This window comes from Pseudoliparis swirei, chromosome 5 (genome assembly GCF_029220125.1).
Source record: "Pseudoliparis swirei isolate HS2019 ecotype Mariana Trench chromosome 5, NWPU_hadal_v1, whole genome shotgun sequence".
Taxonomy (NCBI): Eukaryota; Metazoa; Chordata; class Actinopteri; order Perciformes; family Liparidae; genus Pseudoliparis; species Pseudoliparis swirei.
The window spans coordinates 22,052,020-22,075,817 of NC_079392.1; the positions used below are offsets into that span (position 1 = coordinate 22,052,020).

Genomic DNA, 23,798 nt, shown 5'->3' on the forward strand with positions numbered 1-23,798 from the left:
AGCGTTTTGAGATCCAACCGTTCTCCCTGAGGAGTTAGTAATTGGTTTGCAGAGCACACAGCGCAGATCTCAGGAGCAGCCAGTTAGTGTGATATACTCAAGCACTGCATGAGCTTTTCTCAGGGAGAACGACAACATGAAGTCTTTTGTTCTTCTTCTTTTTTTGCAGGATGATGTTATTTTGAATTCTGCAAGAGTCTTGCTGCTCCCCTCACCCTGGAGATACGGTTGGATAGCACGTGTGTAATCCCTCGCTCATGAGCAGCTCCCCTCTTTATGCTGAGGAGGCGGCGAGGCCTGTGGGTCAGGAGTCGTGACGCTCTGATGAAATCGTTTGTGTGAATATTACAGAGGAAGTTCCTTCGAGGGCTTGTTCAGTCTTTAGTAACGGGGACAAATCGTGTCCCCCCGGGATCAAACACACGGGCTTTTCTGGGTGGCCATCTGTTATGGAGCAGGAGAACAAAATAATGACTTATTAACACGTCCATTTAATCTAGATCTAATCTAGATATGATTTAAGGAGGATTACATTTATTTGGTTTTTAAATCCATCTAAATTTAGTTCAAATCTTGATTGTGTGAACAAAATAAATGTTTTTTTATGCAACATTTTACCACCAGGATCCTGTCAGCAGGATTTTAGAAATATTGATGTCAAGAGTCTAAATAATGTGACGAACAAAAAACTCAGATTATTGTTTAATTGTATATCATTTAATACATTTCAAACATTCCTTGACTGTAATTTTTTATTTTTTCATCTAGAAATTAGATCGTATCTATTTTAGAAGTGAAAATGTGTCCAACATTTTTTCCATTCTGATGCCACACTGTCCTACACACCACCAGTCATCAGCAACAATGGACCATATGTTCTGGTCATGTAAATCTGGACATGAGTGGTCGTCCTGCAACCGCAAGGTAGTCGGTTCGATCCCCGCTATCCCCGTTAGTTGCATGTCGAAGTGTCCATGAGCAAGGCACTGAACCCCCAGTTGCTTCACATTAGCCCACTGCTCCTTAAGAACTAAGGATGGGTTAAATGCAGAGAATATTTTTAATATATGTATGTAATTTTATGTAATATGACAATGAAAGTCTTTCTTTCTTTTCTTTAAAGTACGAAGCAAATTGATGTTCTTAAAAGTGACAGCTACATGAATGTGTGTGTGTAGTTGAGAGGTTTAAACTCAGATCAATAAAACTGTCACATTCCCACAAATAAATAATGAGGACACAACCTCAGTGTCCTCAGTGCATCTGCATTCAGTTTATAGAAATGAATCACTCCAAATTCAGTTATTGCAGCTTCATTGTCGGCCTCCTCTCTGACAGTATACTTACTGTTAAAGCAGTCAAAAAAACAACAACAACAACACATGAGCCAACCTCCAAGGCTTTGATCCCAGTATGAAATTCATCCTATTATAGTTACACTTCCAAAACATTGTCGGGGCTTTGTGCTGCCATTGTGCAGCCGCTCGCTCCCGTACCGCCTCACGCATTCATGTCGCCCAGAGAGGGAATCTGGAAACCGTCCACACTTCATTCCAGAGGGATTGTCTCTGGAGTGAATCTCAGGATCCGGCTGGAACCGGAGCGTGGCGTGAGCCGTTCACGGCGGCCGGCTTCCAGTCCGGCTGGTGGAAGTGGATGTCGAGGGTTCGAGCCCAGTTTGCGAACGCGGCCTTCTCCGTGATGAAGCGGTGGTGGCTTCCTCGCCGGCTCCTCTCGTGGGAGAGATACATGGAGCACTCGTCGGGCCCCGAGGGCTCGTAGTAATGGTACGGCAGAGAGGGATGAGAGGAGGATCTGCACGGGAGAGAGACGAGGAGAGGGAGCCAAGCGTGGGGAAAAAGACATGAAAAATCAAAGAGGGAGGGATGATTATGAGACGAGGGTGGGGGGAGAGACAGCGAGTCCCCGTGGGGGAGAAAGAGAGAGAACAAAGAAGAAAAAAAGAAAGATCAGAAGAATCTGGGCTCACAGATGTGTTTATTATTCACCATCTTATTCCTCTGATATTCACGGCCACGCCAAGCTCGCTGGAAGACTGAGACTCACTTCAATCTGGCCTGCATTGCTCTCTGAATATCTAATTGTGTCAAAGTGTATTTTTTACTGCCGTCGTAGATCCATGTGAGAACATTACCAAATAATTCTCCTACATCCAGTGGACCTGGAGCCATATGAAACGACTGTACTTTGCATTTCTAAACCTATTCGGGGACCTATGTGTTGTTTTTCTTGTAAGAAATGTTGAAGATGAACATTTCCTCTGGAGCTGAAGTCACCGAGTCATTCACCAGCCTGACTGCATGGCAACAGGAGACTCTCGTCGGTGTCACTGCAGGGTTTAAAATGTTGAGGACGCCATTCAAGATGTACGAGACAAGATTGGTACGTGGAAACGCACCCGTGTGTGGAGTTGAAGGCGCTGCGACAGAAGAGAAGGAACCCGACTCTCTTTTTTATGCACTAGTTGTCCCACTTGCTCAAACAGGAAGTGACAAACTAAAAAGTCCAGAGAATGAGGAATTCATTGGATTCTTGGATGCAGTGGCGGGCCGTCAGGGCCAGCAAGGCCTTCTCTGCTGGCCTAAACATCATCAGAATATATATTTTTTTCTAAATATATTTTCCCACAAATATGTATTCAATTATTTCCCAGAGTAAGAGTTATTCTCTTAATTTCATAGCGTTCCTCTTGGTTGCGCTGCTGCCAGCGCCAGGTTGAGATTTGGAGGGCTGGTCTTCATGTTAGATCTTTTATCCAATCATATTCAGCCATCGTGTGTTGCCAGGGGGCTAAAATCTGCCCTTAGGCCTTCAGAATCAACATTGCGGGCGCTGGTAGCTTCAAGTGAATGGGAATGACAATGTTGTGTCAACCAATCAGCTTTAGAGTTGGCCCTGGAACCGGCACAGGAGCCAGCTAGCAGGCAGAGTGCTGCACGTCTTTTGATTGGATTACCAATATTGAGAGGCGGGGCCTATGGGCAGGTAGATGCAAAACCTCAGAACTAGGAAACTGAATTTGATAAAGGAATTAATTCGCGGACTACAAAGCTGTTTTTTCAACCCACAATGAGGAAAGAAAGAAGGATGGATTTTGTGTTCAAATAATCAGTCTTCGGTGAGTAGGCAAACAATGCATTCTATTTTTTATTAAATGTGTAGGCCTATGTATGTTTGGCACAAAATAAAATGGCAAATAGCCTATGTTGCAAATTATTTGTTTTCTTTCTTTTATTTTCAGTGATTAGTTATGTGTCTTTATCATCACGGTGAAACTGCTTTGGGTGCGACAATGCCCTGTTTAGTGAACAAACTAGTGCAAGTGACTTTTTTTTCTTCTTTTTCTCCGTCCCGATGCGCATTCTGCAGCGCGCGAGACGGAGAGCCGAGAGAAATGACATGCTGTTGTGTAGATACGATCAACATCAGACGGCTGTTTAGTTTCATAAATGAACAAAGACGTGCTATAGAGAAAATGACGGGGGCGGGCCAATTTTTTTTAATGTCATGCGATCTACCAATACTACGTCGCGATCGACCGGTAGGTCGCGATCGACGCATTGAGCAGCCCTGGTCTAGAGCCATGGCATCATAATGAGAGGAATAAGAGGTGGATTAATTCGGGTGGGACTGTGTAGGACCTCACTGAAGGCCCAGGCCCCAGGCCCACGGCCCGCCACTGCTTGGATGTATAATTTAAGGAATGAATCAGGATGGTGCAGAGAGCCACTGAACAGAAAGCACCATGTTACTGTCTGTCAGATGAATTAATCACAAATCTATATATATAGTGATATATTATGATTGTTTTTTTTGGAGTTTTCCTTACTCTGTTTCCCTATGTTAGTAAATATTATATTTATTAATATATTTATAAATGTGCATTTAGCTGCTAAAGCGACAAGACATTTCCCTCAGCAAAAAACAATAAAAGAGAGTGAATATTCGACTAACTACTTTCATACCAGGTGGCCAGACTACAAATGAATACTAATTTTGCTTCGCACCTGTTGGATCTGATAAAGTGGACGTATGCTAAGGTAAAAAGTTGTGGACATACAGTATATTAAAGTAAATGAAAATAATTGAATTCCACCCCTTTTCTATATATAAATGACAGACTGGCCTGCTAAGAAAGCTGCTATGATCACCAAAAGTACATAGTATTGATATTGTGGTACTTTTTAGCTTCCGCAATTCTCGGATGAATAACAAAATAATTTGAGTCTACCTGCAGAAATCCGGTGGCACCATGCCGTACACGTTGATCCTGTCGCACAGCTCCACGGCTATCGCCATGGTGAACCAGCCGGTACTCAGCCAGGAATTGGATCTCTTTCTGGAAGAAGAGAAAAAATCAACATATTTACTCAACCCACACTTATATAAAGTAAATATGTTGGTGGTACGGACTTCTTACAAGAGACTAACTGATCAAATGAAACCAGATTAAAGCTTTGAATCCATAATTCGAGAATGTATCTGATCAATCGTCTTTTCAGTAATAAACAGACGAAGACAAAAAGACAAATTGAAGAAAGGCTTCTGTGCCTTGTGCACAACAATAAAAGAAACATCAATGAGGAAAACATTTATTATTACACTGCTTGTTTGAACCCTGAAAGGATTGGATCCTTAATTCAAATGCGACATCCTCTTATCTTCCTGTTAGCTTCCTCTTCACATCCACGTCAGTTTTGTGGAGTGATATTGGCTCATATTTTGTAAGCTCATATTCAGTCAGCCATTTTTCTACAATTGAGGTTGATGGAGCCATTTCAATGTTGACCAATGAGTGACACTGTGGGTATCCACATGGAGCCTATTTGAGTGTAGAATAATCTGACAGCGAGGTCATTGATTATTGACTGTGAGTCAGGTTGATGGGTTTTTATTTCGGATAGGCTACTTTTGTTACAGTTTGGATAAATAAATCGATCGGCACCGAGATTATGTTTTGGAAAAGAGAGCCAAGCTTTGGAAGAACACCGTCTACACCGAAGCCGCGTGTGCAATCACCAAAACAAGTGGTGCGTCAACAAGTGTCATGTGGCCATTTTGTGTTAAAGGAAGAAAACTTGCATTGTTGTCGTATCCAGTATAAAAAGAAATAAATGTGTCCGGTGTTTCGGGTGATCTCAATATATCAAACCTCTGTTTTGTTTCCTTTATTTTATGGTTAGTTTATTTGTTTTGTTTGATTGCCTAGTTCTGACTAGTAGACTGAGTACTCTTAGTTATTAAACATTTACATGTCTTTATGTCTCAAGGCCACAAAAAATCCTGATACAATTATACAATTTGAAAAAAAGTCCTTACTTTAAGAAAAAAAAATAAGTACCAAAGCTGAATTTGGTCAGAAAAAATAACAATAAGCATCACTAATTTCCCGTTAGAGTGGCAGCTGTGGCACTTAACCCTTGTGTTGCCTTAGGGTCATTTTGACCCGAATCAATATTACACCCTCCCCCCGCTTTAGGATTAATTTGACCCCATTCAATGTTTAATGTCGGTGTTCTTTCGGTAGTCAACAAACAAACATAAAGTGCCTCACACTTAAACTTGGAAAACAATATTAATTCTAATAATTTTCTGGAGGTTTTAATTGCTGCCGTCAAATTGAACCCAAAGGGTAAAATATGTTAGTAAATATAAAGGTAACAGGAGGGTGAAACATTGAATCGGGTCAAAATGACCCAAAGGCGGGGGGAGGGTGTAATATTGATTCGGGTCAAAATGACCCTAAGGCAACACAAGGGTTAAACAATGTGGTGCAGCAGGATGAGTCCATTAGGGCTCAACATCCAGCCACTCTCCATTATCACTGCTCAGTTCACATACCACGCAACATTTGTAATTGTAAATACGGTAGATAAGCTTGAATCTAAATCCTGTTCATCAGACGGCAACAACCTCAAAACAGAGTATGGATTCTGTGGACATGTACCTGTCAATCCCCGTTTCGTTTTTGAACAGTTCATCGAATTTCAGCATTTTCATCCGAGAAATGATGTAGACTTTAAGTTTTGGCAGTAGGTGGTTCAACAGCCTGAGGTTGTTGTAAACGTGGCCTTTCCCATCCCGTCTCATGCAGCTGCTGGGTCCCCAGAAGATGAACACTGTGTCTTGGCTTGCGTTGAGCAGCTCCTGCCGGCTTCGCAGTACCCTCTGCAGGCTGGAGTGAGCTACGACACGCAGGCTCGTGCGTCGCCCGACATCCCGCTGGTGGCTAATACTGGGAGCGTCGTTCATACGGATTACGCACTCAGAGCGGTCGATTTCTTCTCCTCTCCTGCTCCCAGTCAGCTGGCCGGAGCTGGTCACCAGGGCACAAGTTCTGCAGTGCATCTTCAGAGGCTGTATCGATGAAAGGTTATAGGTCAGATTGATTTTCAATGCACAGTATATAGTCTTATCAGTCTTATCTAATCCCCCACAGCCCCATCAACAAGCCACAGACCATCAGCCCACCCTCCCCCAGCCCATCAGGGGCTCACACCTCTGGAGCACCCTCCATCAACTCAGCGACGACCCTCGTCATCCTGGAGAGAGACGTCAACAGGCTGTTTAAAAAGCAGAACCCCCGCAAAGCAGCGGGCCCGGACTCCGTCTCCCCCTCCACCCTGAAGCACTGTGCTGACCAGCTGTCTCCGGTGTTCACCGACATCTTCAACACCTCCCTGGAGACATGCCACGTTCCAGCCTGCTTCAAGGCCTCCACCATCATCCCCGTCCCAAAAAACCCAAGATCACAGGACTCAATGACTACAGGCCCGTCGCCCTGACCTCTGTGGTCATGAAGTCCTTTGAACGCTTGGTCCTGTCACACCTTAAGACCATCACCGACCCACTCCTGGACCCCCTGCAGTTCGCCTACAGAGCCAACAGGTCTGTAGACGATGCAGTCAACATGGCCCTTCACTACATCCTCCAGCATCTGGACTCCCCAGGAACCTACGCCAGGTTCCTGTTTGTGGACTTCAGCTCTGCTTTCAATACAATCATCCCGTCCCTGCTGCAGGACAAGCTCTCCCAGCTGCACGTGCCCGACTCCACCTGCAGGTGGATCACAGACTTCCTGACCGACAGGAAGCAGCACGTGAGGCTGGGGAAACACGTCTCAGGCTCCCGGACCATCAGCACAGGTTCCCCCCAAGGCTGTGTTCTTTCCCCTCTGCTGTTCTCCCTGTACACCAACAGCTGCACCTCCAGTCACCAGTCCGTCAAGCTCCTGAAGTTCGCGGATGACACCACCCTCATTGGACTCATCTCTGGTGGGGACGAGACCGCCTACAGGTGGGAGACTGACCACCTGGTGACCTGGTGCAGCCAGAACAACCTGGAGCTCAACGCTCTAAAGACAGTGGAGATGGTTGTGGATTTCAGGAGGAATGCAGCCCCACCCGCCCTCTCATCCTGTGTGACTCCCCCGTCGACGCTGTGGAGTCCTTCCGCTTCCTGGGCTCCATCATCACCCAGGACCTCAAGTGGGAGCTGAACATCGGCTCCATCACCAAGAAGGCCCAGCAGAGGATGTTCTTCCTGAGGCAGCTGAGGAAATTCAACCTGCCAGGGAGAATGATGGTACAATTCTACACGGCCATCGTTGAGTCCATCATCTGCTCCTCCATCACCGTCTGGCACCCTGCAGCCACAGCCAAAGACAAGTGCAGGCTGCAGAGCATCATCCGCTCGGCCGAGAGGGTTATCGGTTGCAATCTGCCTTCCCTCCAGGTCCTGTTCACTTCCAGGTCACTGAAGTGGGCCAGAAAGATTGTCGCTGACCCCTCCCACCCTGGACACTCCCTGTTCGAGTCCCTCCCCTCTGGGAGGAGGCTGAGGTCCATCATGACAAAGACCACCCGCCACACCAAAAGTGTTTTCCCGTCGGCAGTCGGGCTCATCAATGGAACCCGGGACTGACTGACTGTCACCCCCAGGACTACCACCTCTTCTTCCACCTTCCTCTCTCCTTCTTCCCGCTCCTTCCTCTTCCTCCTCCTCCTCTTCCTCCCACTCCTCCTCCCTCCTCCTTCTTCTTCCCTCCTGGAGGCCTCCTCCACACACGTCACTTTAACATGCACTTTAACTTGAGGCCTTCTCCACACACATGCCACTTTTACATGCACTTTAACTTAAACACACGCCACGCGTAACATACACTTTTAACTAAAACACACCACTTGAAGCACACACCCAAACACTTTCACATTATTTGTTGTCTTTCTGTCGTGTTGATTGTTGTTTGTTTGTCATGTTCAAATGTTGCACCTTCCGCCAAAAAAAATTCCTCGTTTGTGTAAACATTCCTGGCAATAAAACTGTTTCTGATTCTGATTCTGATTCTGATCAAGCCATCACGTTTCCCATACTCTTCAGAAATGACAGCATGACCTATTATCAGAGGCAGTGCTCACCATAACAATGTTCAACATCGGAATTCAACGTGTTGGCATGCTGATTGCTAATTAGCACTAAAAACAATAATAATAATATACACTTTTATTAATCCCCAAGGGGAAATTAGTTCTCTGCATTAAACCCATCCTTAGTTATTAAGGAGCAGTGGGCTGCAGTGATGCGCCCAGGAAGCAACTGGGGGTTCAGTGCCTTGCTCAAGGGCACTTCGACTTGCAACTAATGGGGAGAGCGGGGATCAAACCTACAACCTTGGGGTTGCAGGACGGCCCTCTTACCCCACTGAGCTACAGCCGCCCAAATAAAAATTAAAGCTGAGGCTCATGAGAATGTTGTTGATTTTGAAAATATCTGCCATCAAATTGACATTATTTGCACAAGGAAAAGTAGTGGGATCACTAGTTAGAATGTATCCCAAGGGACCGTCTGTCCAAAAATTTACAGAAATCCATTTAAGACATTTCACTCAACACCACATATGTCAACCTGCTGACTGATCCGACAGCAAAACACCAGAAACTCTTCACATGAATTATTCTGAACCCAAATAGAAAACTACATTGGCATTCTGAACTGTGCTCTGAGCTTCACACTCCATCAAGTTCTGAAGTGGGAGAGTGTGTGTGTCTGTGGGTGTGTGTGTGTGTGTGTGTGTGCATGTCACTTTAAATACAAAGATGAGAGCAGCGACAGCTCCGTATTCTTAGGTGCCCTCATGATCCCATTTTAACTCCACAAACATCAAAAGTAAACGCGTTCAGCTGAGTCTTTCCTCTCTCTTGATTAAAATATTGTGATGATCAGACTTGTGTCTTTACCTTGGAAGTCATAGTATAATAATGCCTCATAAAGTGTTACCAAATTATATTTACAAATGAACCACATTTCAACCCACATTCAACTAGTCATATCATTTCCGGAGGTAATAGAGATGTTAGAAGTAGAGATAATTATTTGGAAGGGAAAGTAGACTATTCTAGAATATATTCTGAGGCCAGAGGCACATGCAGTTATTCATACAGCCATCCTCTTTGAAGCCGGCGGAATTGTTTCTGACTTGCCTTTGAGAACTCTTCAACAAACACAGCACACAATCAAGTATTTATTCTCCCAACTGTGATGATGAGAATGTTCTACATGCCTTTTTCTCCTCAATACCAACCATCATTTGAGATACTCACTTTCAATTTCAACTGGTTGCTTATCTTATCTTGTTAATTATATAATAATATAGAAACCTTTCATTTAGTATTTTTTCATTTTCTAATAGTGCCCTTGATGTATATGTATTTACGGTCCTGTGAATTAGTTATTTTTGTAATATCATTTCCTATATTGTATTTCCGATTGTTGCATTTCAGAAGGAAGACTTATTGTGTGAGTTATTTTCCATGCATGGTTGTGTATGTCGATATCCGTCGTCTGTATATGGATTAGATGAAGAGTTTAAGAAAAGAGATGTGGCGTTCAGAGCAGCAGAAGAGGAAGGAGCGGTTAAGAGTGTGACTCCTGTTCCAGTCCCAGTCAATTACCGCCCACACAGACTCATCAGTGTGATCCTGTTTCCCAGGGGATCCCAGGATCATAATTGGTTTCAGAGCAAACCCCATCAGTCAGCCTCTGATATTACACCAGAGCCTCTGTCTCCACCCCTTTCAGTTTAAGAAGGGTGGAGAGTACAAACCTACAGATTTAAAATACGTGGCATAGCGGAGCTACTTAGAGGTCAGAGAGGAGTCATGAGCACAAGAACAAAAAGGGCCCTATTCTCAATAATCCCATGAAAAGAAGATGGCTCTGTCCAAAGTCACTTCATGTTTATGCTGCTATTATAGAGTAGCACACAGTATTAATTGAGTGTCATGGTTCTGGGAAATGTCTGCACAAAACGGTGTCCTCAAAGAAAATGGAAAAAAGTAATGTCCATGGCAAGTGCACTGCTAAGGATCTGACAATGCATTGCATCAAATATTATAGATGTAAAGATACACATATACACTACCGTTCAAAAGTTTGGGGTCACCCAGACAATTTCGTGTCTTTCATGAAAAATCACACTTTTATTTATCAAATGAATATAAAATGTTGTCAAGACATTGACAAGGTTAGAAATAATGATTAATATTTGAAGTATTAATTTTGTTCTACAAACTTCAAGCTCAAAGGAAGGCCAGTTGTATAGCTTATATCACCAGCATAACTGTTTTCAGCTGTGCTAACATAATTGCACGGGTTTTCTAATCAGACATTAGTCTTCTAAGGCGATTAGCAAACACAATGTACCATTAGAACACTAGAGTGCTAGTTGATGGAAATGGGCCTCTATACACCTCTGGAGATATTTCATTAGAAACCAGACACTTCCACCTAGAATAGTCATTCACCACATTAACAATGTAGAGAGTGTATTTCTGATTAATTTAATGTTATCTTTATTGAAAAAACTGTGCTTTTCTTTGAAAAATAAAGACATTTCTAAGTGACCCCAAACTTTTGAACGGTAGTGTATATATATTTGTATATTATCATTTTACTAAATAAGTAACGAGATGAGTAGCTATTTGTTGGGGACTATTTTCAGCGGCAGATTTGAAGTGCTGCAGAGTGTTTATCTCTGAAATGTTGACTCCAGTTGACTCCAAATAAACTGCATTGCCACGTCATGACAAAGCAACCAGTGAAGCATTGCATCAAGGGAGATCTGTGGCTTAGAGCAATAAGACACAATCAGCTTTGGCTACACAGACAACAGATGCCCTGCCGCTGTGTCAAACAGTTGCTTAGCCTGCTGTCGGACAGCGCCATGATGAGTTCAGGTTCAAGCCCACTCTCAAACTTGAACATGCCTTCTATATGCTGGGCAGTGGGTGTGGCAAGACATATTTAATTACGTAGACTACCTAAAGAAGACAACAGACGGCAGAAATGGATTGCAGCGATTAAGCGGTCATCTGAAGTTGGAATATAATGCAATATAGCGAGCTAGCATTAGCTAATGTGAGTGCATGGTAGCCTGCTAACTCAGTAAAGACGCTAAACGAACTGGATACAAATCTTTATTTGGAAGCTGGTACGTTTCATGTTTCAGATCATATGTGAGCAAACGTTACCTGGCAGATTTTGATTTTTAACAAGTACACACAGAATAATCTTATGGAATTTGTTGAAAATAAGAACAATATATAATATCATGATCCTTTTCCTTTGATGTCGAACTTCCTCGGATGTGAGCAGTGGTGTGCAATCATGAAGACTTTCTTAATCATTTAGAAGTTGATCGTTACCGTGACAGAAGCGGCACACTTCCTGAGGCATAGAGAATTAGGTTAACGGCTAAACGGGGAGCAGAGGGGCATGAAGTGGCACCGGTTGTGTGGCGTGAAGTTTTATAACCAGATCTGCTTTCTTTTCTCAGAGACCAATTAGTTACATCGAAACCCTCCTGATAGTTGGCATCTCATTAAGCTCCTCCTGGAAACACATATATTCAAAGCTGCGAAGCTAAACTTGCTCTGTTCTCAATTTGAGGGCATAAAGGTGAGACGATTAAGGCGTCTGTCTTCTTCTTCTTCTTTTTATTTATCTTATTCTTCCTCTTCTTTTCCTCCTCCTCCTCCTCCTCCTCCTCCTCCTCCAATCAACCTCAGTCAGAGATAAGGGGATGGCTGCACCTCGGAGTACGGCAGCACACTGATAGGGAGAAGTGAAATAATGTCTGGCTGGTTTCCACCATGACCGGAAAAAAGATGATATTCATGACTTCCTGTCCGCTCTCGCCTTTCACCGTGAGAAAAAAACACAGCGGTATCGCTTCACGATTGGATCAGAATCAGCCACACCAATTCGGAAATGGTCAGAGACCCATGGATTGGATGTCATCACCCGGCTACACATTACATGTTGATACCAGGTGTTACTCGTATGTATATAAGCAGGACTACAAACTGGGCTCTGTAATGCAAGTCTGAAGACGACACATGATTCTGTTTTTCCAGGAGTGCTCCCTCCCTTTGAGTGGAGTTACAATTTGCATATCCTGAAACCTCATCCATTAAGTAAGCTCACCATTAACATACCAGATGTGGAGCACATCTTACATCGAACGGGGTCAGCGTAGATGAGAGACACTTTGGACTTTCTAATGACACCTATTTCTCCAGAGCTAACAAAAAAACATCATAGTGAGAGAAAATGAGGAATAAAGCAGGAGAACTAGGTGTTCAAACTCAAATGTGTGTCTGAAAGAGTCTATTCAACTCTGCAGCTCTAATTACTGTAGCTTATCGGAGAAAGAAAGAAAAATGCTCCAGGTGTACATCTCATAAAAACCTGCAGAGATTGCAAAAGGCAGATGAGAGGAACATAACGAACACTGAGACTCTCAAAATATCCCACATACAGTAAATGTGCACCACAATGTTGAAGTCGGATCTCACAGCCTTGATCTGAGAAGGAAAAGCCTAAATGAAGCAGCACGGTCTTAGTGATGGATGTCTGCTAACACCTTTTGTCACACACCATCACCAACACAGCCCACGCAGACGAGATATGCACATAAGTTGATATGGACCATAAACAGGGTACAGCAGGGAGATTATAAAGAGCTCCTCTTGCATTTTCAAAGCGTCCCTGCGCTCTGACGAGGGCATCACATTTTGACAACATGTCTGAGCATTTGCATGCAGGAAGTCTGCATGTGGTGCACCAGAGCTGAGAGTGTGTAACCCTGTATGAGTCAAAGCCAAGATTCCCTCCAGTGGACCTCAGATGACCCCGAGGGAAATAATACATGCCGATGCACCCACTCCACAGATCCTACGGCAGGTCTGCTCTGGTTAGTCAATTCCCGGCTCTGTCGGAGGGTGCAGCAGAAAGAGCTGGAAGCCCCACGGGAGGCGGGAGCATCGTGACACGAAGCAGCATGATAATGTCGCTGCGTGGATCCATCATGAATCAGCCGTCAGCCAGGAGGAAGCGGACGGGCATGAAAGATTTCAGAATAATGTCGTGCCTCCAAAAGCATATTTCTCTCAAGAGCCATGGTAAAAGTATCTGTCGTTACCTTTAAAGGGATCCGACATCGAGGAGCCATGAACGGAGAATCCGGCAAAGTCAAGAAGTCCAGGAAGTCTCATCCAGAAGGAAACCTCTCTCCGAACCTACATCTCTCTCACATCGCTGATCATTAATCACTGCAAGGTGAAATGGAACAACACTTTTTTCCTTCCAAATCCTCTCCTGACCGGAGCTGCCTGAGCGATGGGCTTTGAGTGCACTCAAAGAAATGACTCATTGGATGAACTCAATTAAATTGTTGGCAGGTTTTCCATCCAATAATTATCTGCAACTCCAACTCAAATTTAGCACATCAGTGCAATACAATGTAATTAAGTTAGTCCAACTCATTTGTATCAAATACATCTAAAATAAAATAACGATATTCATTGAATTAAATTAATTTGTGTTTGTCCAACTCAAAATATAAACTAACTAACTAAAAAAAGATGCAAACTCCACACAGAAAGAACACCCCGACTGGGAATTGAACCCACAGACCTCTGGCTGTGAGGCGACAGTGCTAGCCACTACACCACCGTACAGCCCTGAAAGTGTCTTCACCTCATGCAAACAACTGATTTTTAGAAGGCGCATGCGCAAAGGGTAGTCCTCAATGAAACACATTTATTTTGAGTTGATATGCACACCATCTAACCTAAATAAATCTAATAAATGAAAGTATTCATACATTTTGTGTTACACCCATTCAATATAAATATCTTCGTTTTGTAATTGATTTATTTAAATGTATCAAACAATATTTAAATGTGTCACCTCTAAGAAGGGCTTGAATCGTTTTTGTGAGTGTAACCTAAATAAATCTAATAAATGAAAGTATTCATACATTTTGTGTTACACCCATTCAATATAAATATCTTCGTTTTGTAATTGATTTATTTAAATGTATCAAACAATATTTAAATGTGTCACCTCTAAGAAGGTCTTGAATCGTTTTTGTGAGTGTAACCTAAATAAATCTAATAAATTAAAGTATTCATACATTTTGTGTTACACCCATTCAATATGAATATCTTCGTTTTGTAATTGATTTATTTAAATGTATCAAACAATATTTAAATATGTCACCTCTAAGAAGGGCTTGAATCGTTTTTTTGAGTGTGGAACGCTATCTTTCTCATTGAGGGGTGACACGCCGGCATCCGAATGATCTGTCTGTAACACGGCGTTGGCTTCTGAATGATGGGCCTCTGCATTACAACAACACTGGCTGTGGCGCTTATAGCACAACATTACAGCGCTGATGTCTTGAGGAGCCCTTCGAGTAGAAATCCATCCTGTTTTGAGGGCTTTTGTCTCTAAATATTTCATAGCGGGTCCATCAATTATGAACCAACAAACAGAGTAAGAGATCATTTAGAGAGCATTCCACCACAACAAGTTCAGCTTTTGACTTCATTGTTTAAGTTGTTATTTTTATAAGCTTACAGGGGACAATAAAGCCGTAATTAACTCCCATTTAATTCTGTAGCTTTTCCGTATGAATAGATATTGCTACAAAATAAAATGTATCATATTCAGAGGGCTTTGGAAAAGCAAAGGCAAATAATCATTGTAACAGCCAAACTGAAATCCCTGGACGTCGGCATTCAGCTGTGAGGAAGGACATGTGCACGAGTCAAACACACAGACGAGGATGTTTCAGTTCTCTCTGTTACCAGGGCAGCACCACAGGCTTCAAAAAGACATTTTCTGAGCGTTCCTGAACCCAATAGTTCCAAGCTCGTGTCTCTGTTGGATGATAGCTGAATACAGATCAAGTCCACTTTGTGTTATATATGTGGAATACGTGTCGAAATAATCAGTGTTCTTTTCAAGGGGTGGGTGCTCGAAACAAAAATGTTGCACACAATATATCCCGATGCCAAATTCCTTAATGTAGAACAGCAAGAGAATAAGGTTACCCGTCATCCGAAAGGATAGCCGCTGTATTTAATGCATTGAGTCAGTGCATCGAGCAAAGTACATCCCAGACAACAAAGACGTTTAGAGTGACTTTGCTGCCCCTTTTTCTGTATCTTTTCCTCTCCTGTTTGTATACTACAAAGTCCCATGTGCTGATGTCCTTGTCACTCGTATCTCCACTGCTGGCCTCCACCACATGCTCCTTCCAATACTCTTTGAAACCACTTTTCACCTGCCAGTATGCTATTACCCCAAATCCCACTCCCGTCTCCATGCAGGCACCTAATGCCCCGACGGGAACCTGATCATTGTGTTTGATTGAACACCACCAAGCGGAGGGTTATCTCTGTGGTAATGGTTGAACCAACCTGCACCACTTTCCTGTATCATCCATTTATTTGGAAGTTGAGGAGATTCTGGTTCTTTTCAAAGAAGACAAATACAATAAAATGGCATTTAGGCCCCGTTTGATCAAATGAATTATCATACAGATTTGCCTCATCCATCTGGCCTCCTTAGTTTTTACGTGTAGCTATATTAGATAGTGCATCACGAAATGGCAGAAAGAGACAGCTCACAGTGCAGAGATGGTGATTTACCTTATGATCCATGACACCTGTGTACCCCTCAAGGAGTCGCTGCGGTCTTTCTGGCTTTTTCGTGGACGGAACAGGACCATGTTGTAAACGGTGTGACGGTAGTGATGATGAGGAAGATGATTTGTCACCAGAGCCGCTGTTGTTGTAAGCCAACATGAAACTGGTAACCATGGTGACGAGGATGATGCCACTAACCCCTTGGCACTGGAGAGACACATACAAGACGTTAAGTTCTAAAATAAGAGCATAAAAACAACATCAAGTCAGACCTTTTGATTCAGAAAATCAGCTTCAGGATGAGAGCTATACAAAAAAGAGTGGGATCAAGAAGATCCCTGCTCATTAAATGTCAGCTTTCAAAGCAGGAGCAATGCAGTAATTGCAGCTTCTCTATTCCTCAGCCAGGCTGCAGATGGAACCTCAGCTGTGACACCCTCAGTCAAAACATTTTTAAAAGAGGGGGGCAAAATTAGCAGCTGAAATCATATTTACTTTCCCCCTTTTGCAGAAAGAACATATCTTTAGACGTGTGCGCTCCTATATGATTATCTGACAGAAATAAGATCCAGTTAAGATTCTTTAATTAAAAGATCCACATTAAATTGAGGTCATAGTAGACAATATAATGACAGCACAGCCTAGAGAGAAAACACTAAAGATCCCCGCAAATGGACATTACAGTGATTTGTCATTCATAATTACCACTCTTATCTTCATCTTCATTGTCACTCAGAATTCCAACCTTCATCCTATCATCCTCCTCCAAGCTCGCTCGCGCAGCGTCGGGACTCTTCGGCATGCAACACTTGAGCGGCAGCAGATCGGCGCGCGGCAGCGACAGAAAACGACGCTCCGCTACACTTCTCCCATGCTCTCCTCCACAGGGACGGCCTCTCTCAACACAGTGCTCCTCATGGTCCTAAAGCCCGCCCGTTCACAGCCTACCTCTACCTGGTGGGTTCACGGGGGGGGGGGGGGGGGGGGGGTCCATGAGATGGTAATTACACACTTAACATTATGATAACACGTAGTAATTCTCCTGGTCAATATCAAGGGAGCGTTGAGTGGTTCTCAAGTGTGTGTTATGACGTTTTTATGTCTCTGTTTCCATACCAACTTCTTTCTTGACAGCTTTTCTTGGCACAATTATCAAATGACTGATTATTGTCAACACACTTTGTGAAATAGCTCATTTTCACTTTTTAGCTCACAGTAAATGCATTATGTTTTTTGTATTGCTTTCATACAGAATCACAGTTATATTCAAATGGTAGCCTACAGTGAAATTGTGTTCTCCAATTTGTTAATCACTATGCTCATTATCTAGTTACTCACATCCAGAATCGGAGTCTATTCAAACATCATAACCATACCTTAACCATACCATACCATGCTGTTGTATAAGTGTTTTTCTCTCATTTAAAGGAGTTTCACCCACTCTACTCAACTTGATTATTTCTATACACAGAGATGACAAGTGTATAATCATCATCGTCGTGAGCACACAGCATGTCTGTGTGGTGGGAGCAATGAATGCTGCCTATGGTTCACCAGATATCAAATATTCAGCATTTTTTCCTCCTATTTGTTTGCTGTAGTTCCTAAATTACATGAATTTATTAAATTCTGATATATTTTTCTTTCCTGTGCAATGAAACCACAGCTTTAATTTTAATTCTCAGTTTCAGTGAAAGAAAATATATATTTAATGCAAATCAATAAAATAAATTAATTATAGACAGTGGACTCCCTCACATCGGCAAATTCATAAACGGCCATTTCACTTTGCCGGCAGTGATTCACTGGCTGATGATATTAATTTTAAATGTCAACACGAGTTAAGTGTTTTAGTGAGTGACCTTTGTAGGTCAGGTGAAGTCTTGTATGTTCTGAACGGCGACAGTTTTTCATAAAATGTGCTTGAGATATTGAGGAAACATTTGATGCAGCTGCCTCATCCTATTTTGTCGTTTCATGGCATCCCGCGAAAACTTATGATAAGATGATATAGTTCTTCAATGGGTGTTACGATAATGCGTCAACGTTTCCTTCAGCAGTCACGCTGATTTGGGGACATCCCATTTAAGGACAGGGGAGTATTGTACTCCTTTGTCACGGCAACCTGAGCAGCTAAAGCTACTCGTGGGTAATTGACTTGCTGGAGGCTGTAATCTATTGAGGAGGAGCTGGGAAATGAGTCTTTTTATAGACGCCCTCTGAACTGGTTTCATTGTGTTTTCTAATATGTCTTTCAAGTCATTCACGACTCACTTTCACAACCGAAATGTATCTGTTGGCTTTGTGGGAATTAATAAGTAATGTATCGCAAAAGCGACACAGATGCTGCAAGAAAAATCAGGGTCGCTACTGTGGGAACAGCACGTCTTCCCTTTCATGTTTTTGGCCCAGATTTACACACGTTCAAACAAAATGTGTTTTTGGACTAATTAGCTTCCTATTTGTTCAGGGATTCATGTAGAATATGATGATATACAAGATAACACATCCCAATGCATGCATGGTATAATGCATTATCATACATATGAAGCAAGATAAAACCAATTGTATTACAGTACAGTTTTATAATAAAATATCATTCTAATGAAAACAAAGCATTTTTTTGTGAAATACTGGATTGTTTACCTGTCTAAAACCATTTAAGAGGAACTACACTTTTTGGATGGGCTTTGCTCACAGACCAGTAGTGCTTGTGTCATAAGCCAAGAAATTTCAGCATCCAGTGTTCAGCATTACATCAGCCGGCATGTAATTACTCCATAAAAGGAAATTCTTTGACCTGAAACAAGAAATATGTGTTTCATGCAAAGTATAAAGTGTTTTAAAATAAGAGAATGCATCTGAAATAGAACCTATTATAGAGCCAGCTGATTTGTTGGTTTGACAGCGATCAATACTATTTATTATTCATTCATCCATACTCACTTGCAAAAAATGGAGACTGTCATTTCTTTAGGCTCTCGTGACAGTCGCTGAGTTTGTAGCTGAGGAAACGTGAAAATATCTAATGACTCACTGCACTCTGTTTAGATCTGTCCAGGTACATCTTCCTAGGAAACTATGATGTTGGAAACATTCATTCCAAAACATATGCAATATGTAACATTCCCATACCCATTTCTCAATTTTCCATATGGGCACTTCATTTGTCCACTCATGCTAATCCCCAAATGATCTGTACCACTGAGGAGCAGCGTCTCATAATGCAAATCATCGTTGTGAATTCCGATTGGGTGGCTTGCGGTGTGTGCATCTTGATTAAAGGGTCTCCCTGAGGTCTTGAACGCATCTCGAAAACACACACACACGAGCAAGTCCAAAGTCTGTGGGAAGAAAACTTTTGGGGATTAACTTGAAGATGTCAATCTGCCTATGCTGGGCCATAGTGTGCAATAATCTGCAATGTTTGCACCTGTTTGCAGTGCCACAAGCCTTTACTTTTTACTCATTATAATGTCCCAAGAGAAGTTGTCTCCAGATGTCAGTATACAACTAAGTATGGGTACCAGTGGGTACAACATATGTTATACTGAACCATGTCTGCACTGTAGGTGTCAGAGGCTCGCAATAGACGTTTGGTTTAGCGTGTTTTGGCACACAAAAATAAAGATATGTACCAAAAGCACCTTTTCTCTCAGTAAGTTTAAAGGCAAAACATCACTTTTTTTGTCTTGTTGGCAGGGTATAAATGCCTCAAAAAGAGTTGTAAAATGTACTTTTAGTGGTCAGTTTCTTATGGCACAATGATATACAGTCATGTGAGAGAAAAGGGCTGTCAACATAAGCAACACATTGCTGGACCTATTTCTATTCAACAGATAATAATAAGTTATTAAACAGTACACATAAATCCAACTCTAATACCAATAAAACACTCTTATGCTCTTGCAGAAAACAAAAGGTGGAGGTGGTGGTGGTGTGGGGAATGCTACTGTATCCTCCAGTCCAGACACATACTGTGCACTTCAGCTGAGGCACATCATTACAAACAAAGAGGGGTAGATACAAGCTGTATGTCCTGCACAGGAGATAAAACGTCTTCCTTCTCTTTGTAAATTGTCTCCACAGACAGACGGCTCGTTGACTCATCGGCTGGCATCCCCACCAATCACAGATGCAATTTCCTGCAACTCAATGTTTCTCAGAGTTGTTGTGATTATTCAATTGATCGGGGGATAAAAAAGACCTCCAATCATTGAGTGTATCTCTGTTGCCCGTTTATGCAGCGGTGCTACTGCTGGACATCATTACCCAATCGCTTCCTTTTAATGGTGGGACTTGGCGGGGTGGGATTTGTATTTGTAGGATTCAGCAGGGTTGATAGTTATTGCTGCAATCGTAAGCACTGAATGAAAAAAGACAAAGGGTGATTGTGTGGAGAGCATCTCCTTCGGCCTCTAGTTACGAAAACTCGCTCACATTCCAAACTGCAAAAGGACAACTGTGGCACAGAAAGGAATTCTCTTGTGTTTCATTAGGAGGAGAAAGGCTAAATACAGTTAATCTCAGAGGGGAACACAATTCACCTTTGGAATGTGTCGCTGTCCTTGTTCGGTCCTTGCAGGATTAGTGAACCTTCCTGATGGCAACGAACAAAGGCTTTGCTTGACCTTGTGGCATGTGATCGCGTTATAGTTTAGCCCAATTCAGCTCAGACAGATAACACGGTCCCCAACACACATGGAGACATGACACACCAACACTTACGCTCTTTGGATTTTTTTATGTTTTATTGTGTATTTTTAGTCAGATTTTATAGTGAATGTGCTGCTTGTTGTTACTATTGCTGGTTTTATGTGATGTAAGGTGACCGTGAGTACCATGAAATGTGCACATGAATAATTATTCGCTTCTAAAAATGTATATGCACTCAACAGAAGGCAGTATGTTTTTCCAAATAGGGTCCATCTTGATGTGGGACCCTTCCCTTTATAGCATTAAACCCAACTGAATCAGATGTCGATGAAGAGAAGTTCAAAAGATCCATTGTACACATTCTCTGAGCAACACAAAGTTGGACTGATGAACAATCCCTGCTATCCCTGCCGGCTATATCATGTTTTTTTTGTTGCAGTGTCCTTTTCTTTTTTATTAAATGAGGTTTCACAACCAGACACACGAGTGTGTCTCTGGAGGATGTAAATCGGTAGTTCCAGGCCTCTGTCATCAAGACAAATGGCTCTTCATTTCTCGCATTGCACTTGGCTATAATGTGATCCCGATTCATTTCGTGTGCTACTGGCACTGATCGAGCCACAACAACATTTGATCGGTCCTGAGGAAGTTAATCCCGTTTTAATGCCTGGCCTTTGGCTACCTGAGCTCCCACTGAGAGAGACATCACTTTTTAGATGTCAGTGTGTAATAAAAATTACCTGTCCCAGGCCATTTCTAATCTAACCTTACATTAAAATGCATGAAATATTTAATGTTTTAGACATGATGTCATTAAAAAGGGATAACGCTTGGTGATGTGCAATCATTATTCAGGGAACATCCAGGTTGAGTCCCTTTGGCTGCAGCTGTCACAGAAAGAGCAATCTTCTTTCTTGGTGTAATTTTTTTGATACTATACGCAAATTGAACCCTGCAACTCCTGGATCCCCTGGTCTTTGTTCATAATTTTCAGTCTCTGCTGCCACGTCCTGGTCTTAGTCACGACTGTCAAACCCCAAATGTGTGTCTGTGTGTGGAAAGTATGGATTGTGGTTTATATTTTATTTGATTCAGTATAGTAAAGTTTTCTGTGACTCAATAATTATGTGAAGTAAATGTTTTCCTCCACTATATGTATCTACATTTATTTTCCAGAACAAATGTTGACATGCAAAACACATAACTCATAAACTGTGATGTAGTCTTTTGTTTAAATCACCCAACAATAGCCAATTGTGTATAAATGAGCAATTAAGAGCCACCTGGATCACGCACACATAATGAACCACTGCTTGCTGGTCATACATGAAATAATAATGGATTGAAATAGCCCATATGTATGTGTCTAATATTTACTTTATATAAAGGACTTGGACCACACACACACACACAGGTGGGCTTGTAATGTGCTTGATAGAAGTCTCTCTGACCCTCCTGTTGGTTGTGTTGCATCTATTTGGGTGGAAGAAATTCCAACTTTATCATTATTATATGTTCTTAAAAATTGGTGACAAGATCAAATAAAATAATCCTTTATTAATCCCGCATTGGGGAAATGTACAGGATTACAGCAGCAGATGGCAAAGTGCAAACAAAACACATAAAAAAATAAAAACAAATTATAAAAAGGCAATACAATTATAGTTAGTTATAATAATTTAAAAATAGGGGAAAATCCACAATAATTTTAATATGATTTATACATACAGAATAGCGTATTGTACAGCGTATTTATATTGCACAGGCTGTAAGTGTGTTGTGGCCTACTGGGAGCAGAGCTGGTTGTGCAGCCTGCCAGCAGAAGGAAGGAAGGACTTGCGGTACCTCTCCATCACACACAGAGGTGAATCAGCCGGTGGATGAAGAAGCTGTACCGAGCTGCCAGGGCGTGCCACACGGGGTGGGAGGTGTTGTCCATCAGGGATGATAGCTTTGCCATCATCCTCCCGTCTCCCACCACCTCCACCGTAACCAGTGGACATCCCAGCACACTGCTGGCCTTCTTGATGAGTTTGTCTGCTGCCTTGTATAATTCCCGCATATCTCCACACAACATCACACTAATCACCTAGAACACGTTGAAAGTCTTTTGAGCAACATATAGGGGAGATAAAACATGCATTAATATAAAAATATAGGTGGAGGCAGAGAATACTATTTGCAATTCCACAGAAACCACAGAAGAGGGCGGTGTTTCTCCACCAAACGCCTCACCGTGAAGTGAAATGTCACTGCCTCCTAAAAAATACTGCCTGCAATATAGGCTGTATTATTAATCAAGCAAAAGAGGCATCCATGAATGCACCGCTGTTATTGCGGAAACGGCACGTTTACGAAGCCCTCCGTTGTCTGGCTTCGGTACAAACCCTTCGCATATTCATGTCAGCGGATAAACTGCACAACATCGACGAGCTTGTAATTAAAGCACATCCAAACAAAGGGAAACGGGACATTCAGCGGCAGCGGCCACGTTGCACGTCCCCTTTAAGACCGTTTTGGAATAATTAATGACGTCGCGCTGTAAACACGACTGACGCGCAGCTGCGTGGCCGAAGCATCCTCCAAAGAGCCCGAGACCTCTCTCCAGGTTCCTCCTTGTGTTTATTTCTCGACGGGACCGCCGAAAGGCACTAAAATAACTGCGGTTCACCTCGACTCTCATATGCGGTCTCCAGAACCAAGACGACGTTGCATTTGTCCTACTAAGTGCCATGGCTAGAAAGACGGACATTCCCTCCTCGTATTATGGTGAGTCGGTTCGTCTTTGTTATAAACCCCAAAATATATGTCTCCCCCTCTGTGCTGTGAGACGACATGACAACACGATATAACGGTATGTTATTTAGCCCGAGTGACATGTAACCCCTGTGCTGTGATTTACAGGGACGTTAGCGTGCTGACATTGTCAGTTGCGAACTATTTTTAGAGGCTTATTTAACGGTTAACGGTTGACATTAAATGCGCAGTAACGGTCATCTCGTGTTTTTAAATGGCTTTTCTTTGCGGTCGAATAAGTCGCCTAAACGTCTTCTTGCCCCCCGCTATTTGTGTGTCTTGAATATGCTTCTTAAAATATGATGCGTTTGTGAAGATAGTTAACTGGTG

The 23,798-nt window shown here is 42.5% G+C and overlaps 2 protein-coding genes across 6 annotated transcripts in view; one reads left to right on the forward strand and one right to left on the reverse strand.

Moving 5' to 3' along the window:
- Positions 1-1,493: 1,493 nt before the first annotated feature.
- On the reverse strand, positions 1,494-16,736 carry st6galnac5b (ST6 (alpha-N-acetyl-neuraminyl-2,3-beta-galactosyl-1,3)-N-acetylgalactosaminide alpha-2,6-sialyltransferase 5b). The gene is made up of 5 exons (XM_056414339.1): positions 16,722-16,736; positions 16,020-16,223; positions 5,969-6,378; positions 4,253-4,360; positions 1,494-1,815 (listed from the first exon to the last, which is right to left on the reverse strand). The coding sequence occupies exons 1-5, from the start codon at positions 16,734-16,736 to the stop codon at positions 1,581-1,583; spliced, it is 972 nt and encodes a 323-aa protein (XP_056270314.1). The 3' UTR covers positions 1,494-1,580.
- Positions 16,737-23,270: 6,534 nt separating this feature from the next.
- Positions 23,271-23,798, forward strand: part of slc44a5b (solute carrier family 44 member 5b) — a 35,356-nt gene continuing 34,828 nt past the window's right edge. For all 5 annotated transcript variants that reach the window (XR_008831689.1, XM_056414305.1, XM_056414307.1 and 2 more), the window contains exon 1: positions 23,271-23,441. Coding sequence is in view for 4 of the 5 variants with exons in the window: in XM_056414305.1 (XP_056270280.1) it covers positions 23,405-23,441 (37 nt within the window). In the remaining variant the exon portion in view is untranslated. The remainder of the gene's footprint in view (positions 23,442-23,798) is intronic.

Bases quoted from the DNA above. Each gene is read 5' to 3' on its own strand.
- st6galnac5b (XM_056414339.1), bottom strand. The intron at 6,379-16,019 runs GTAAATCACCAT...TCATCGATACAG, and splicing joins CAGGTGTCATGGATCATAAG to CCTCTGAAGATGCACTGCAG. The intron at 1,816-4,252 runs GTAGACTCAAAT...TCTCCCGTGCAG, and splicing joins GTGCCACCGGATTTCTGCAG to ATCCTCCTCTCATCCCTCTC.